The following is a 14,405-nucleotide window of genomic DNA, read 5'->3' as shown; positions in this document are numbered from 1 at the left end:
CCCGAGACTTTAGCCTTTTTTGCAAACGGCAGACCTCTGCAGGCGTGTACGTCCGCACCGTGCAGGCTCCTGGCCCTGGCTCCCCTCCGGAGCCTGCATTTTGGGGAGTTTTCTTGACTGTCGGGGACTTTCCTTCCCACACCGCGCCAATTTCACCCTACCCTGGCAGCTGAAGCCTGTCTGTACTGTTTGGAAAGGCCTCTACCCGCTGCGGGCGCGCTTCTCCGGTCAGGAAGGGTACTGGGACCATGGTGGCGTTTGCCTGGGTGTACAAAATTTGTACCGATGAGCTGCCACTGCCCTGGTTGTTCCATACGTGTGCGTTCCTGGCTCACTTTCTTCCAGTTCTGTGTGCCTTCCCAAAGCTGTTCTGGGCTTTCTCATTGACCGAGGGCTTTTGGGTCGTGTGTTACTTCCCAACCTGCTGGATCACACCACTGAAAAAACCCAAACCCACACCTTTCCCAAACCCTTCTCAGGAATAACTTGAACCAATGCCTCTCCTGACAGGACAAATTTGTCGCACAAAACTCCAGCTGTGCGGGAATCACAGATGCTGGTTTAATTCCCAGAAACGGGAGCTGACTAGGTCCGTAGGCAAACTGACCCTTTGCAGAAAAGAAACTAATCAGGTAACATCCTGCAGCTGAACCACGCACACCGCAACGGTGCAGCGGAGACGTCCCAGCAGCAGCAGTGTGGTGTCCCTGCACGTGGCACCCATGTTCTTTACCTTTCCCTGCTCTCTGGGCTGATACCAGCAGAACCTGACTGTGTTCAGTGCCACTGAGGTGGAAGCAAGGATGACTCTACATGTCCCACCTGAAAGCAGTTCTCACCCCTTTACTGGCTCTTCCCTCCTGCCAATCTGAGGACAGATACGGGCTGTTTGAGGAGCAAGTCCTCTGTTTCGTAAAGCCACCAGTCTCCAGGGAGCATTACAACAGCCACAGAGCTACCAGAGCTCAGCAATGTCCTGCCATGCCAACTTCTCCTGCTGCAGCCCCTTCAGTCACCTGTTTTCTGGGCCAGAAGCACCTGAAGTCTGCTACCTGCTCCCTGCTGCCTGGGATACGAGTCCTGTCCTGTAATCCTTGACTGTTTAAAAAACTCTCGCCACGTGTATCTCACAGTGTCAGCTTTTGATGGCCTGAAATCTGTTATTCCCCTCATCGATTTTTATTGTATCCCCTCTCATATGTTTGTACCTCAGGTGCAATGGTGAGGCGATGGTGTACTATCCTATAACGTACGATGTTTGTGAAAGGACGGGGGTTGGTACCTGTCCCTGCTCGAAACCGAGTGTCTCTGGCTCGCTCTCTGAGGCACAGAGTGCGCTGTCCTTAAGCAGTCTGGACTGTCAGCAGCGGGTCAGTTCTCTTTCACTGCACCTGCCCGTGGGAAAACAGCTTTCTGCAAAGCCGTCCACATGCACGCGCAGAGGCGGCTCGGTACTCCCACAAGAAAGAAGAAACGCTGTCAGTGCGGTGCTTTCTCCTCTTTCTCTCAACTGCTTCTCACGCACGTTGCATAGCAGGTGATGCACCATTCTCCTCAGACTCACTGTTACCTTCTTCATCCTGTCCGTGACATTCAAAGCCAACAACAGAAAGGGCTCGTAGCTCTTAAAGCATCCTTTCTGAGCACTGGCACTGGCTTTTTCCTCCTCCCTAGTGCAAGTTACTAGGGTTTGTTAGAGCACATAATGTTTCTGGTTTTTAACCCATCAGCTTGATATTGCTGCGAGCTGCCCCGTTCATAAATCACAGGCAGGGACTCTCCTGCTGGAGGGTGAATGGACCATGTCTGATTTTATGAATCAGACAGGGCACCATTCATGGGCTGGGGCTGCCAGGATGAGTGCTGGATCTCTGCAGCCGTGGGACTCATCAGCGTGAGCTGCGCCTGGATGTGACTGAGCCAGGGAGGGGGGTCCGCAGCCACCTCGCATGACAGGGACACTGGCTGCTCCACGTGCGGCCAGGGGAGCCCGGGGCCACCAAACACAGCCTGTGCTGGCCCGTGTCGTGCCCATGGGCGTCTCCTCTGCCTCCCTGCTCTGCCGGGGAGAAGAATGTACACGGGGTCGATTGCAGCTGAAATACTCATGGGGGCTTGATGATCATTTCATCCCTGTAGCAAAATTTGGAAAACAGTGCAATTTTATTAAAAGCTAGAATTACAGAAATGCAAGCAGCATCAAATATTTTATTTCAAAATGGCAAGAAAAATGGAGGATGTAGCCTGCTTTGATAGAAATTTCCCTGAAACCACATCAGGGAGCCTGTTTATATTCTAGTGATGTAGCTAAGCCAGACAAGTCTGCAGCACAGCATCTATTTTTAGACTCCAGGTTGCCATTTATAGCTTGTAAAAATATTCATCAGCATCTGGATAACGGGATATCAATTTTTATAAATGCACAAGAGAAATCAGATATTTTACTTCTCTTTGCTTTGCCCTTTTATGTCCTGCCTTATATGACTCTGGGGGTCGCCTGGGAATTTGTTTTTAGGGGCTTTACCATCACGCCATACATTTGCCTGTTGTCACATACAGCATCATGTATTTTCTGCTGGGATGATCAGTACACAGGAAAGAAATGCTCAGAGAGCCTTCTAGCTCCTGTGTCTCTGCACACGGAAAGCAGCTGCATGTGAGATTGTGGTGCACCTTATGCAGTCGGTGCTGGAAGCAGCACATTCTGAAAACACCTTTATAATAAAAGGAAATGAAAAAAGGGAAATATGAAGGGGAAAACTAATGGCTTGGGGACATCTTTTCCACCTTATTTTCAACCTATGGCATAGCATAACTAAAAAAACATAGCTTTTTTTTTTTTTTTTTTTTTTTCTGAAAAATTTGTTTATGGCTCCTACCAGTATATAAGGTACTGGACTAAATGAAAGAGTTTCTACTACAAATGAAAGCAGGATATTGTAACAGCCAGAGCATTGCCTTGGTTCATTATTTTGGTTTATGTCTTACGACCAAACGATCCCCTCATTTATGTCAGTTGAGTTTATAATTAGTCTGATCAACAAACCGTATCTAGGAGCCAACTGCATGGTTTTATCTCTTGAGCCAGTCTGTTGTATGCCTCCAGTGCTGCTGGTTTGTGACTGATGGTCCATACAGCGATCTGCCTGATGTCTGTAACTCTGCGTCCTCTACTGCCTTCCTGAATTGAAAGGAGAAAGAAAAGTAAACGTGCTTCTGCAGGTCTGCTGCTATAGCTCCCACTGAAGGATGTGAGACACAAGGAGATTCGGTTAGGCAAGTGTTCCCTTCAGAGAAACTATAACGTGGCAGAAACATGCAGATAGAAACACTCTCTCAGTATACGTTCCCCCCTCCCTAAAGCTTTCAGCTGTCACGGTTTGCAGATGCATTAATCTTTAATCAACTGAATACGTTCTGCAGTGAGGTATTCAGGGAAAGAACAGGTCATGACAAGCGTTCGCCTAGAATAACTAAGCGCTCGTGCATGAGCTGTGCCATCAGACCTTGCTGGATAGCAGCAGGGAATAGAGAGAGAGCTAAAAATAGCCTTTCCTTGCAGTGTTTTTCCAGACTATTTTTGATTCTTCATTTTGATAAGGTCGACTGGCTATTTGCTAAAAATAACCAATCCCAGCAAACTGAGGACAAAAAGTGGAGTGTTTATAACCATCTCAGGCTCTTTAGTACATTTGTTAGTTGCAGATAACCTAGGATCTTGTCATCAGTCAGTTGCCAGTGTTTTATCTAAGTCAGTAATAAATAAAGCATTAATTGGAATGAAGAATGAGTGTATCTTGCCACTCTTGATTTTCTCAGATGGAATACACTTTTTTTTTTTTGTGTGTGTGTGTATATATATATATATATGTATACATACCCTTGTAGGTTACCTCACCCTGTTCTTCATCATGTGGTCTGAATTGATTCAGAAAGAACCAAAACAAACTCCTGTTAGGTCAGCCAATCTTACAGAAATAGCTGCATATGCAATTGAAAGTGCAAAAGCAGCTTTGCCTTTTTGCACACCTGATATTTCAGTTGCAAAATTTTCCAGGGGTGTGTGTGAGTGGTTCACATAGCTTCCTCCACGAGGTTTTTTTATCCAGCCCTTGTGTGCCACCATCTCTCTGATGAAGTGAAATCACCACTCTGCCAGTAGCACAGGAGTGACAGAGGGATTCTGTAACCAAGTAACTGAGGAGGACTGCAGAGAAATTGTCAATATAAATGATTATTTGACCCCAAGGCAGGTTTTAAGAAACTGGGTGGTTATGGGGACAGGGGGAGCACACAGTAGCGAGCCCAGCTGTACGCTCTGTTGGATGCATTCTAATAAAGACAACAATTAAGGCATTAGCATTTATTTAGGAAAAAAATCTATCATACAGTACATTTGAGCAGCTGCCCTTCTTCAGTTAAGGTAGAGAACTATTAAGTTATTAGTGAATATTTTCCCTTACAGATGTTTTGCTTGGGATCTATTCAATTTCTGTAAGGGAAAACTCATCTTCACAGATTTGTTCCTTAAGCATGGATGATCCTTCATAAATATTTCTCTAGAATGGGCTCCACCTATGCCGTTCGCATAACTGCAGTGTAACACAGGTTGATTATTTTGGAGATTCACAAATTCTCCCCTCCCATAAACATGGACACATCAAGCATAGAACTGAAATGTATGTTAGGAAGTTTGTATGACCGAGAGCAGCGCTGTACGGGAAATTCCCACCTCTAACCTAAAAATACTGAACATTTCTCTGGAGAAAAAAGCAGGGGAGGGGAAGAGAGAGAGACTGGAACATGGCAAGGACCATGAAAGCATCTAGGCTCCTCTCTGTGCTCAAATGAATGAGAACCTGAACACCAAAATTGTATGCAAATTAGATTTTATCATCTTGTTTAATTACAAAGGACACGAGTAATGAAGTCAAAGTGTTATACTCATCTTGATGGCATTTCTTATTTTAGATGAAATGCAGCAATTTTTGAAAATATAGATCTGACTGGCCTTCAGCATTTCAGGTACTGCTCTGTTTGCCTATTGCTTGACAAACTGGTAACAGAAAGAAATGCAGGGGGGGGGACAGTCCTTAATCATTTCTCTGTAATTTTTTTTCTCCATAGAGATTTGCCATATAGAAAAAAAAAGGCCATTAATAATAATGATGAGAAATAGCGAGCAGAGAGAACATCTAACACGGAGGTAGCAGCAAACAATTTGTACAGGCAGAGCCCGTGTTTTTTCTGTCAGGGTATTCTTCCGGCAATTTAACTTCTATATACATATACACAGGACTTCCTAAATGTTTACCAATTCTTTTCAACCCGTAAAGGCCATTTTCAAAATTTATGGGATTTGTACAGTCAAAATAAATGTTGCTTATTCCAACAGCAGACTCATAACACCACATTTCTCTCTAGGCTCATTTCCAGTTATATTTTGAGTTTCTGTGACCAAGCTAACATTCCTCAGTGGAGAGCTCCTCAAGCAGGTGTTACAACCTAAAAAAATATGGAAAATATTCCGTGCAACAAAGTGTGTGTGTGTCTGTCCTGTTATTTTGAGTTACAGCAACCTCAGATGGAAGTGACTGTGGGCCATATTATACTGGCTGTGAGGATTCTGAAAGTACATTACACCCTCTTTCTTACAGAGAGGGGGGCTTTACTAGCCGCTTCCACACAGAGATAGTACAACAAACCTGCTTCCTCAGCAGTAAACATATCTGGGTAAAAAACGTATTATATTTATTGTTACTATTGTATATTAACATACTCTGACCATAGGAGTGACCCGAACACCAAAAGAAAATAAAATTAGGTGTAATTAATGGGTTGAGTTTGTTACAGGAATCCCCTGAAATACTGCTTCAACTAATGCCTATACAGTCTTACCTGATTCTTCACTTCAAAGAGCTTTCTCCCTGAATTTTTGTTGCTCAGACCCTCTTTGAGATACATAAATAAGAGGGGGCAAACCAGGACATCCGTTTGTGCTTTGGCTGTACATCTCACCTCCTGTTCCATTGAGGAGACCTGTGTTGTGCTATAGCTTTCATTGTGAACACCCAAGAGCAAATGGAAAAGAAACTCTAATAATCAAATAATGTACTTAAAAACATTGTACATGGACAAATACCAAACTAAAAAGCAAACATGATGCTTGGAACTATCCCTTCTACTCATCTTACCGATCACCTCACCAACCTTGCCTCATCGCGGGCATCTGAGAGAGGGACACGTTACTTCTAACAGCTGCCGCACGCAGAACCATCTTCTCCTCAGCCACTGGTCAGACTCCTGCTCACTGTCCAGGCAGTTCTGCATCGTCACCTCGCCGAAGTGCAGTCTCATTAATTATTTGCTACCTGTGCCTTGGTAATTTGGTTTATGATATAGACAGATGCTTTTGTCACTCACTACGACGGTCCCATCTGCCCAAATCTACAATGCCCAAGAACAAAACCAACAGAGCCATGATGGTGCCGCTGTGAGCCATCAGTCACTGGCATCCCACCTCACAAAGGAACTGTAAAACGAAAGCTGATTTACGTGAAGATTGCACCAAAGAATAACCTGAATTTCCTGTTAACTCTCAATGTCAACTCCCTTCTCCTAAATGATCTACAGAGAAGAAATTGAAGCGAGATGCATGCATCTCAAGGGACCAAAAATTTTTTTCCTGCCTTTCCAATTTCATACTGGAGGCTTAATCAGAAGAGTAGAAGACGGTTCTTCACCTGTGATCAGCAAACTCCAACTGCTTTGACAGCACAGAATTTAGCCTAAATTTTATCTTTCACCTCTCTAACTTATTATATAAACAGATTCCATAATGCCACCAGGATGAAACCTGGTTACTACTAGAACAAATTATAGGAGGAGATAGGCACACTTCCATTGAGTTTTCATGGGCGCTTTCCTTGAACTCTGGATTAATATGTATGCAGAAAGAACAGCTAAAATTCTTTTAAGGTACCTAAAATTTTATAGTACCAGAAATTAAAGAGCTTTGTATCTGTGAAAGAAGCTTTCCAAATGAAAGACTATCACCATCATACAGGAAACAGTGTCTTTTGAAATGGAAGAGAGAGGAAGGAGAGGAGACTGAAGAATACCATTTAGTCAAAAAATTACCCTGCAAATTCACAAACATAGCTAAAAAATGGCCTTAATTACCCTGACAATGGTGGAAGGTGCCACCTTGGAAGCCTGTGGGCTTAAAGTAGGGCTACAACTAGCACGGCAACAGAAGCAGAATTCTTTGTATTGTCCTGCCAATATACCTGACTGCTAACCAGAAGGGATGGACTTCCAGGAATAGGAAGGCTGCAGAAAGAACATCTACTTTCAATCACCTCTCCATTCTTAGCAATTTGTGGAACACTGTGCCAAGAGGCCAACGGATGCTGTTTATTCATATGAATACAAAAAAGAAGGATAGAAACAAAAATGGGCGTTTCACCAACCGAGGGTGTTGGATACTGTCTGATCTGAGGTTAGACTGGAAACCAACTAAAAATAAAAAGCTCTACAGAACTCAGATTAGATGACCATGGTCCTAAGAGCCTCACCCATGCAGATGAACCCATACACATGCTTATCTACCCTTAGCTGAGGCTAAGTTAGGGCTGACACTGGGTTCTATCTCCCCAAAACACCTCTTTGTGAAAGCAGTCATCTTCCGGCCCCAAAACAGTTACATCTGACCATCACCAGGAAAAGGGAAACTTTACATATTTTAACAACCTCAAGTCTCCATCTTCCTGGAAAGCATGAAATAAGAAGCATAAAAAATGACACCACAGGACCTTATAAGAGAGTTAAGAGCATATTCATTAGAAATGAAATACAAAATGCAATGATGCTGTAGGACAGGGGGCAGCAGGCGAATAAGACCCCCACCATTCCCTACCCTCACCCCAACCCAAGGAATGCACCTATATAATACAAATTAGAGATCTCAAACAGGGGGGGGAGAGGAGGGGTTTTACAAAGTGATTTTCTTGCTATACAGAAAATATATTATTTGCTGGAAGTCACTGCTGAGCTGTTAGGGGCCCAGGGTCAGTCACTGCTCAGAAAACCCCCTGAAGGCACACTGACCCCTACTGCTTCCCCACCAGTTTGCTGAACACGTCATAGATCTCTGGCTTTTCCTGTGCAAACTGCTCGGCTGTGTTTTTCTGTAGCCAGTCAGACGAACGCATCTGTTGCTGCAGGAGGCCAATGAGGTCACCAAGGTTGGAGCTACCGGCGCAGGTAGGCTCCTGGTGGCGGGACACAAAAATTACTTCGTCTGTGCTATCTGCTTTGCCTCTTCCAAAACCTTGCGGATCCGTTGCATACCTGCAGTGGTATAAGGAAGAGAAACGCTAGTTTAAGCCACAAGTCCCCCTAAATCTGTCAGATCCAGAAAAATTTGGAGGAGGGAAGGGAAGGGAAGAAAAACAGAGAAGACAAGAGGATAATAAAAATAATAATAATATAAGTTTAGGATTAAGGAGAGGAGGAAACAGCGCTGCAGAAATTCTGGTGTGAGGAAACAGAGAAGAAAAGACTACTCACCTAACTGTAGCCGGTGGGTCTTGTCAGCAAAGATGATGCGGAACCATCCGGGTTCACTGCATTCAAAGGCTTTACCACAGGACAGGAGGACCTTGTTATCCAGAAAACGCCTCCAGAGCAGCATCTCCTCCTCAAATGTGCCTGTCCTAAGGTACTAGGAGAGTCAGCAGAAAGGCCAGAGGTTAGGAACGTATAGGCTAAATCCCTGAGATCCTCATGAATTTGTGATTCCCATGAGGTCTGCAAAGGCCAGGGGAGACACCTTTTACCTCTGAAGTACAGCAGTTGTGATATAAAGGAAGAAATGGGGAGGAAAGTGGCTTGAGAGCAGTAAGATTCCTGCAAGGAGGGAAATGCACAGACAGACGATAGGAAAAGAATGGACAGAAATACCAGGCAGCCCTTCCCTCTGCTCATCAGACAACACATTTGTTAAGACGAAGTGCTTATCACAATATTAAACTTTCCTCTAGACACAGTTGCACCATGTGCCTCCCCTCATCCCAGGAGAAGCCTCCCTTCCAACCAACCTTTCGGAAATCTATCCAGACAAAGAAGCCTGCATTGCGGTTGAGAAAAGGAACCCCAAGTGTCTTCAGCTCGTCTGTCACATACGTATGGGCAGCTTTTAGGCGGGCATGGTTGGCCCTCAGGTACACCTGGTTGATCCAGTCTGACCAGAAGGAGAAGATAAAGAAAAAAAAAAACCCATAAACTGAGAAAGAATTCCAATCTGTTCAAGTTTCCAAAACACTCACAGTGGCTTTTTCCATTTCACCCTTCACTTCCTACTTTTCATTTTCTGTTTCCTCAAATAGCAAAAAGAGGGGCAAGAACTATTTAGCAGTTTCATGTCTGCGCAGAAGAATATTTTCTTGACCTTCCTGAGGAATTTTTCCTACATTCATAGCTCTTAGTTGTTGTGGACTGTTAGCACTCCATCCAGGGAGAAGCTAGAACTCCAGTTCCACTTTCCTTGTCCTGCAAGCCTGTAGTCTTTGTTTCTGCTCAGCTGGTTCTACACAACACTGGCTATTTCTACACAAATAGCTATCACACTTCTTCAAAGCTGCTCCTCTAATTCTGCTGATCAGGAGCTCTGCAGAAATGGTCCTTTTCTGTAGAACTGTCAGTCTCGTGATACATGGCAGCTTCAAAATTACAGGAGACCATCAGTTAAGATGTACAAACAGGAGACCACTTGGGAATGTAAGGGGAGGGGATCCCCCAGGTACCTAGACACACAGAACAGCAGAGAATCATACATGGAGCTACTGACTCACCTCTGTCTCTAAGCAGCTGTGCAACCTTGTGCTGGACAGGTCCACACACCCCATGGAAATAACACAAAGAAGCCACTGCATTAGCAACATCTTGGTTCTCTGTATATAAAGTACCAAAACGAATCCCAGAGACAGCAAAATCCTGCAGAAGACATGGAGGGACTACTTTATTATGCAGGAAGACCAGGGTGGTATTACTACTGCCTCATTCTTTCCAGCATGAGGAAGCTGAGGACACCCAGCCAACCCTGCCAGCCAGGAAGCCACGGCTTGATGGCAACCAGCACTCACCTTGCTTATTCCCCACATCACATGAGTCCGCTGTGGATCAGGCAATCTGTATGTAGAAGGATGCAGATGGGCAGTTAGTGTCATAGGTGCTGAAGCTTTTGGATCACCAATGCAGCATTGCAGAAACAGAGAGGCAGCATTACACAATGACAGACAGTGCAGCATGGAACATCAGTCAAGTAGGGAAAATTCAAATCCAACCTAACTTTAGAAGCTAGGAACTCCCTGGAGCTAGTTTCAGACACAATTTTTAAATATTTTCAGATACATAGATACTTGCAAGTTCTCTATTTCATGCACAGACTTCCTGCACATATGAAGCTTGTACATACAATGCTAGAAATCAGGCCTGTGCCAATGTATTTGCCAAGAACTAAAAGTAATTTTCTATCTTTCAAACCCCCATATTTTGCAGAAGGAGATAAAGTTCTTCTTTTGCTATGTTGTACTTCCAAGCCCAGCAACACTGAGCTAACACTTAACCAAGTGTATTTTATTTCCTTGCAACTGAGCACAAAAAGATAGCACCACTGGTGAAAACTAGAAGTAAAAACAAAACAAAACAAAACAAAAAACATACTATATTTTTAAAAGGTGAGATTTGAAAAGTTTTTAATCTTACTAAATCAATACCTAATAAAACCCATTCTCCAGTCTGTAATAACACTGAGATCCGTGACTACTAGATGGAAAAAAATAAAGTAAACAGCAACAGAAAGTCTTTACAGGCATCAACAGAAACGTGGGAAAGAGGTAACAACGTTTAGGCAGGAAGAAAAGCCTCACTCTCAACAAATGAAACATCTGTTTCCGGTTTTGGGGACTGTCACAAGGAAAAAATACCAAAGCACAGATCGAAAAGTGTACCACAACAGAAAACTGTTTTTTACTTGCTAGATTGCACTTGACAAAATGCATTTGCCATTCAGAAATTACAAAAAAAATTAAAAAAAAAAAGGAAACCAGCATAAGGCAGATTCAGAATTTGCTAGCTCATGACTTAACTTCCAGTCACAAGTTCTCAGCAAGGCATCATGTTGAACTGTCACTGGAAGATGGCCAGGGAAGTAGGAGCTGATTTTACCTGTCCATGCCTAGGACACTGTGAAACGTGGCTGATTCATCAAAAACTGACAGCATGTAGATCTCATCTACTATCACATGCAATTCATGTCTGCAAAAGGACAAAACGGAGATTACAAAAGGCTGCTTCTGGTTTAGAAGCAGAGGTAAATTCAGGCCTGCAAATACTTGCTGTATACAAAGAAGAGGGACATCAAATTTTGCAGAAGTAAAGCATTTTTTTCACAACTCAGATGATCTATTATGTGTACAGTGAAGTGATTTGAGATATATCCACCTAACTGTCACCCACTCCTACCAGAGAAGCACAGCACCATAGTGTTTGCTAAGACTACCAACAAATAAAACTTGCATTCCATGATGCAAGTTACTTTGCCACTCCAGATGACTGCATGATCCATGTCCCCTTGTCCCCTCTCCTCCCTCTCCTCTCTTAAACCCACTGCTGTGTGTGAAGAATAGACTGTTTGCCTGACTGAAAAGATATTCACAGATGATAAATTCAGGGACAGAGAGTAGTCTACCAGATTCTGGAAGCTGTATCCAACCCAGGATGCCTCAGCCTTCCAAACTGACATACCTTTTAGCAAATTCCAGGTAATCCCGTAACTCTGACAAGGAGTAGATGTCCCCAAGGGGATTTTGGGGATTCAGAAGAATTAAGGCCCTTACAGTGACACCCTGCAGAACGCAAGTAACACAGTATTAAGAGAGCACCCATCACAGGATAAATTTTTAGTCCCTCTACTTGAGCAGTGAGCATGATGCAAGATTCCCCTTAAGCTTCCACTGTGACTTTTCACCTCAAAGGTTAGATTTGCATGAGAAAAGTTTTAGCCACGAATTAAGATTGTTTTTACAATTATATCACTTGCAAAGTGAACTGAGGAAAAGTTGATAGAATGAACCTGTGATTCTGGAAAGTCGGCCACAACCGTTTCCATCTGGTCAACGAATGAGAAAGATGCTCATAATGATCTTAGTGATCTAAATATGCAGCTAAATGTATATAGGGCTTAGGACAATGTCAAAACTTACAGACTAACTCTTCAGAAAGGTGAAACTCATCTGCATTTGTCCTCTAGACTTGCACCTCTCTCCCTCCTGCAAAAACTCTGGGTGTTCTTAGTGGATTCATTTGCACTACTGTGTAGAGCAGTCAGTTTTGGGGTAGCTCAGCTGGCCTTCCTGAAGGACAAACCCCAGGTAGTGCCTAGTTTTTAGTGCATGCCCAAGTACCTTTTTTTTGTTATATGAATGGGTTCCAGTGCTTTGTGAATGGGCTGGTACTCCTGGTTTATCCTTTCTGCTATGACCAAAATTGGACAGACATGACACAGGGGATTCCCCCTAAGACTGCGCCTGAGTTTGCAAGCAGCCTAATCTCAGGTCATCTACTAGGACAACCAGAAAGCCAGGTGCTAGGTTTTGAAAATGTTTTGATCTTCAGGCCACTCCTGGGATGCGCAGTCTCAAACATATTGTAGACTTAGCCGGTAATGTGAAGCTTAGCTAAACTCACCTCTGCCCGGGCATCCTGCAAGGCTTTTTCCAGTTTTTCCACTGTAAGCTGAAAAGGCCGAGTGCTTGTTCCAGTAATCTGAAAGACATAACAAAGATAAAAAAGGCCAAGTTATTTCAATAGAGTCTGCCTTGAGCCGATCCCCTGAGAAATGTTCCCCAAAAGAAAATAACAACCCAAGAATAACGACCTAGCAACTATCTTCTTATCCTTTTATAATACAGAGAGAATAAATAAATAAAATCAAAGAAATGTTCATCATAGGCTGGCCACACACAGAGAATTCCCTGGTTATCCTTGAATAACTAAAACAATGCAAGATCTCCATCTGTTCTTCCACCCCGGGACCATCTTTAGTAGGACAGTACATACTTCTGTCTCCAAAACTCAAAATCGCCATTTTTTTCCTCTCAAGAACCGTTAGTGGCAGTAAGATACAAGAAAAGGAAAAGACTGGAATCCAGATTTATTGTCTCAAAAAACTTTCTTGCAAATTATATGCCCAGTTTCCCAGCAATAAATTGGGAAAATGTCCACAAGCTGCAGCCTATCCTTGTTCTGAGGACTGCTTTCAGAGTTTCCCAAAGCTCGGCACTTTCCGTTATCAGTTATTTTTTAACTACAGAGGTTGGTATTCCCTTCCTTCAGATCTTACCTTACTGTCTAAATAGGCATACACCAGCTTGACATTACCATAGAGGAAGACACTCTGGGTAATACCACCGTAAAAGGGAGTAGCAATCAGAACAGCTTCTGGAACCGAGAAAATAAAATTGGTTATCATAGAATCATAGAATGTTTAGGGTTGGAAGGGACCCCTAGAGGTCATCTAGTCCAACCCCCCTGCAGTGAGCAGGGACACTGCTAATCAGATCAGGTTGCTCAGAGCCCCGTCCAACCTGGTCTTGAATGTTTCCAGGGATGGGGCCTCCACTACCTCTCTGGGCAACCCGTTCCAGTGTTTCACTACCCTCATTGTAAAGAATTTCTTCCTTATATCCAGTCTAAACATACCCTGTTTTAGGTTAAAGAGTTTATCAACAGGTCACAGTCCTTCTCTCTCTTCTAACGTAATTCAGCCAAACATGAAAGCTTTTTTACAGCTGTGCCCTCTGGAACACTTTTCCTCTGCTTTATTTTTACATTAATTCTTTAATCTTCTGCAAGAACCCAAGTAAACGTGAGTATAGCCCACATCTAGCCTAACAAACTAAAACAGGGCACCATGAAAACAGGGAAGGCAGACAGGGCAAGACACCAAGTTTGAGTGCATGACATTTGCAGACCATGGAGATGATAAATTTCACAGCACAATCTTGCAGGAAACAAGAACTCTGCAGTAGGCCAATGCCAGTTCCACTACTTCACTTCTGTCAAACAACATTTAAACAGAGTAGCACATTATTTCCCAGCAAAAATAAACATTAAAAACATCTCCCAACCATCCACTTACCCCCTGGATCACAAAGGACTGTAGCTAATGCAGAAAATAAAGAGCCACAACCATTTAAAACAATCACCTACAGAAGAAAGAGAGAGGCTAGTGATAAATCTGTCCATAGAAAGACAACACTATAAAATAATAATTTCTGACCATATCACTGAAATATATTTTCTCCCCAGTTCTCTAGCACAGATGTTCCCAGAATTTTCCT

The 14,405-nt window shown here is 43.4% G+C and overlaps 1 protein-coding gene across 1 annotated transcript in view; it reads right to left on the bottom strand.

Moving 5' to 3' along the window:
* Positions 1-8,293: 8,293 nt before the first annotated feature.
* LOC104134098 (1-aminocyclopropane-1-carboxylate synthase-like protein 1) overlaps positions 8,294-14,405 on the bottom strand; it is a 52,424-nt gene continuing 46,312 nt past the window's right edge. Inside the window, exons 8-17 of the mRNA XM_035902943.1 lie at positions 14,204-14,270; positions 13,406-13,503; positions 12,751-12,828; positions 11,809-11,909; positions 11,230-11,319; positions 10,146-10,191; positions 9,855-9,996; positions 9,102-9,244; positions 8,572-8,725; positions 8,294-8,352 (exon numbers count right to left, since the gene is read on the bottom strand). Of these exons, the coding sequence (XP_035758836.1) occupies positions 8,294-8,352; positions 8,572-8,725; positions 9,102-9,244; positions 9,855-9,996; positions 10,146-10,191; positions 11,230-11,319; positions 11,809-11,909; positions 12,751-12,828; positions 13,406-13,503; positions 14,204-14,270 (978 nt within the window). The remainder of the gene's footprint in view (positions 8,353-8,571; positions 8,726-9,101; positions 9,245-9,854; positions 9,997-10,145; positions 10,192-11,229; positions 11,320-11,808; positions 11,910-12,750; positions 12,829-13,405; positions 13,504-14,203; positions 14,271-14,405) is intronic.

This window comes from Egretta garzetta, unplaced genomic scaffold, assembly GCF_000687185.1.
Source record: "Egretta garzetta isolate BGI_Z169 unplaced genomic scaffold, ASM68718v1 scaffold329, whole genome shotgun sequence".
Classification (NCBI taxonomy): domain Eukaryota; kingdom Metazoa; phylum Chordata; class Aves; order Pelecaniformes; family Ardeidae; genus Egretta; species Egretta garzetta.
This window is presented reverse-complemented; position numbering and strand designations above follow the sequence as displayed.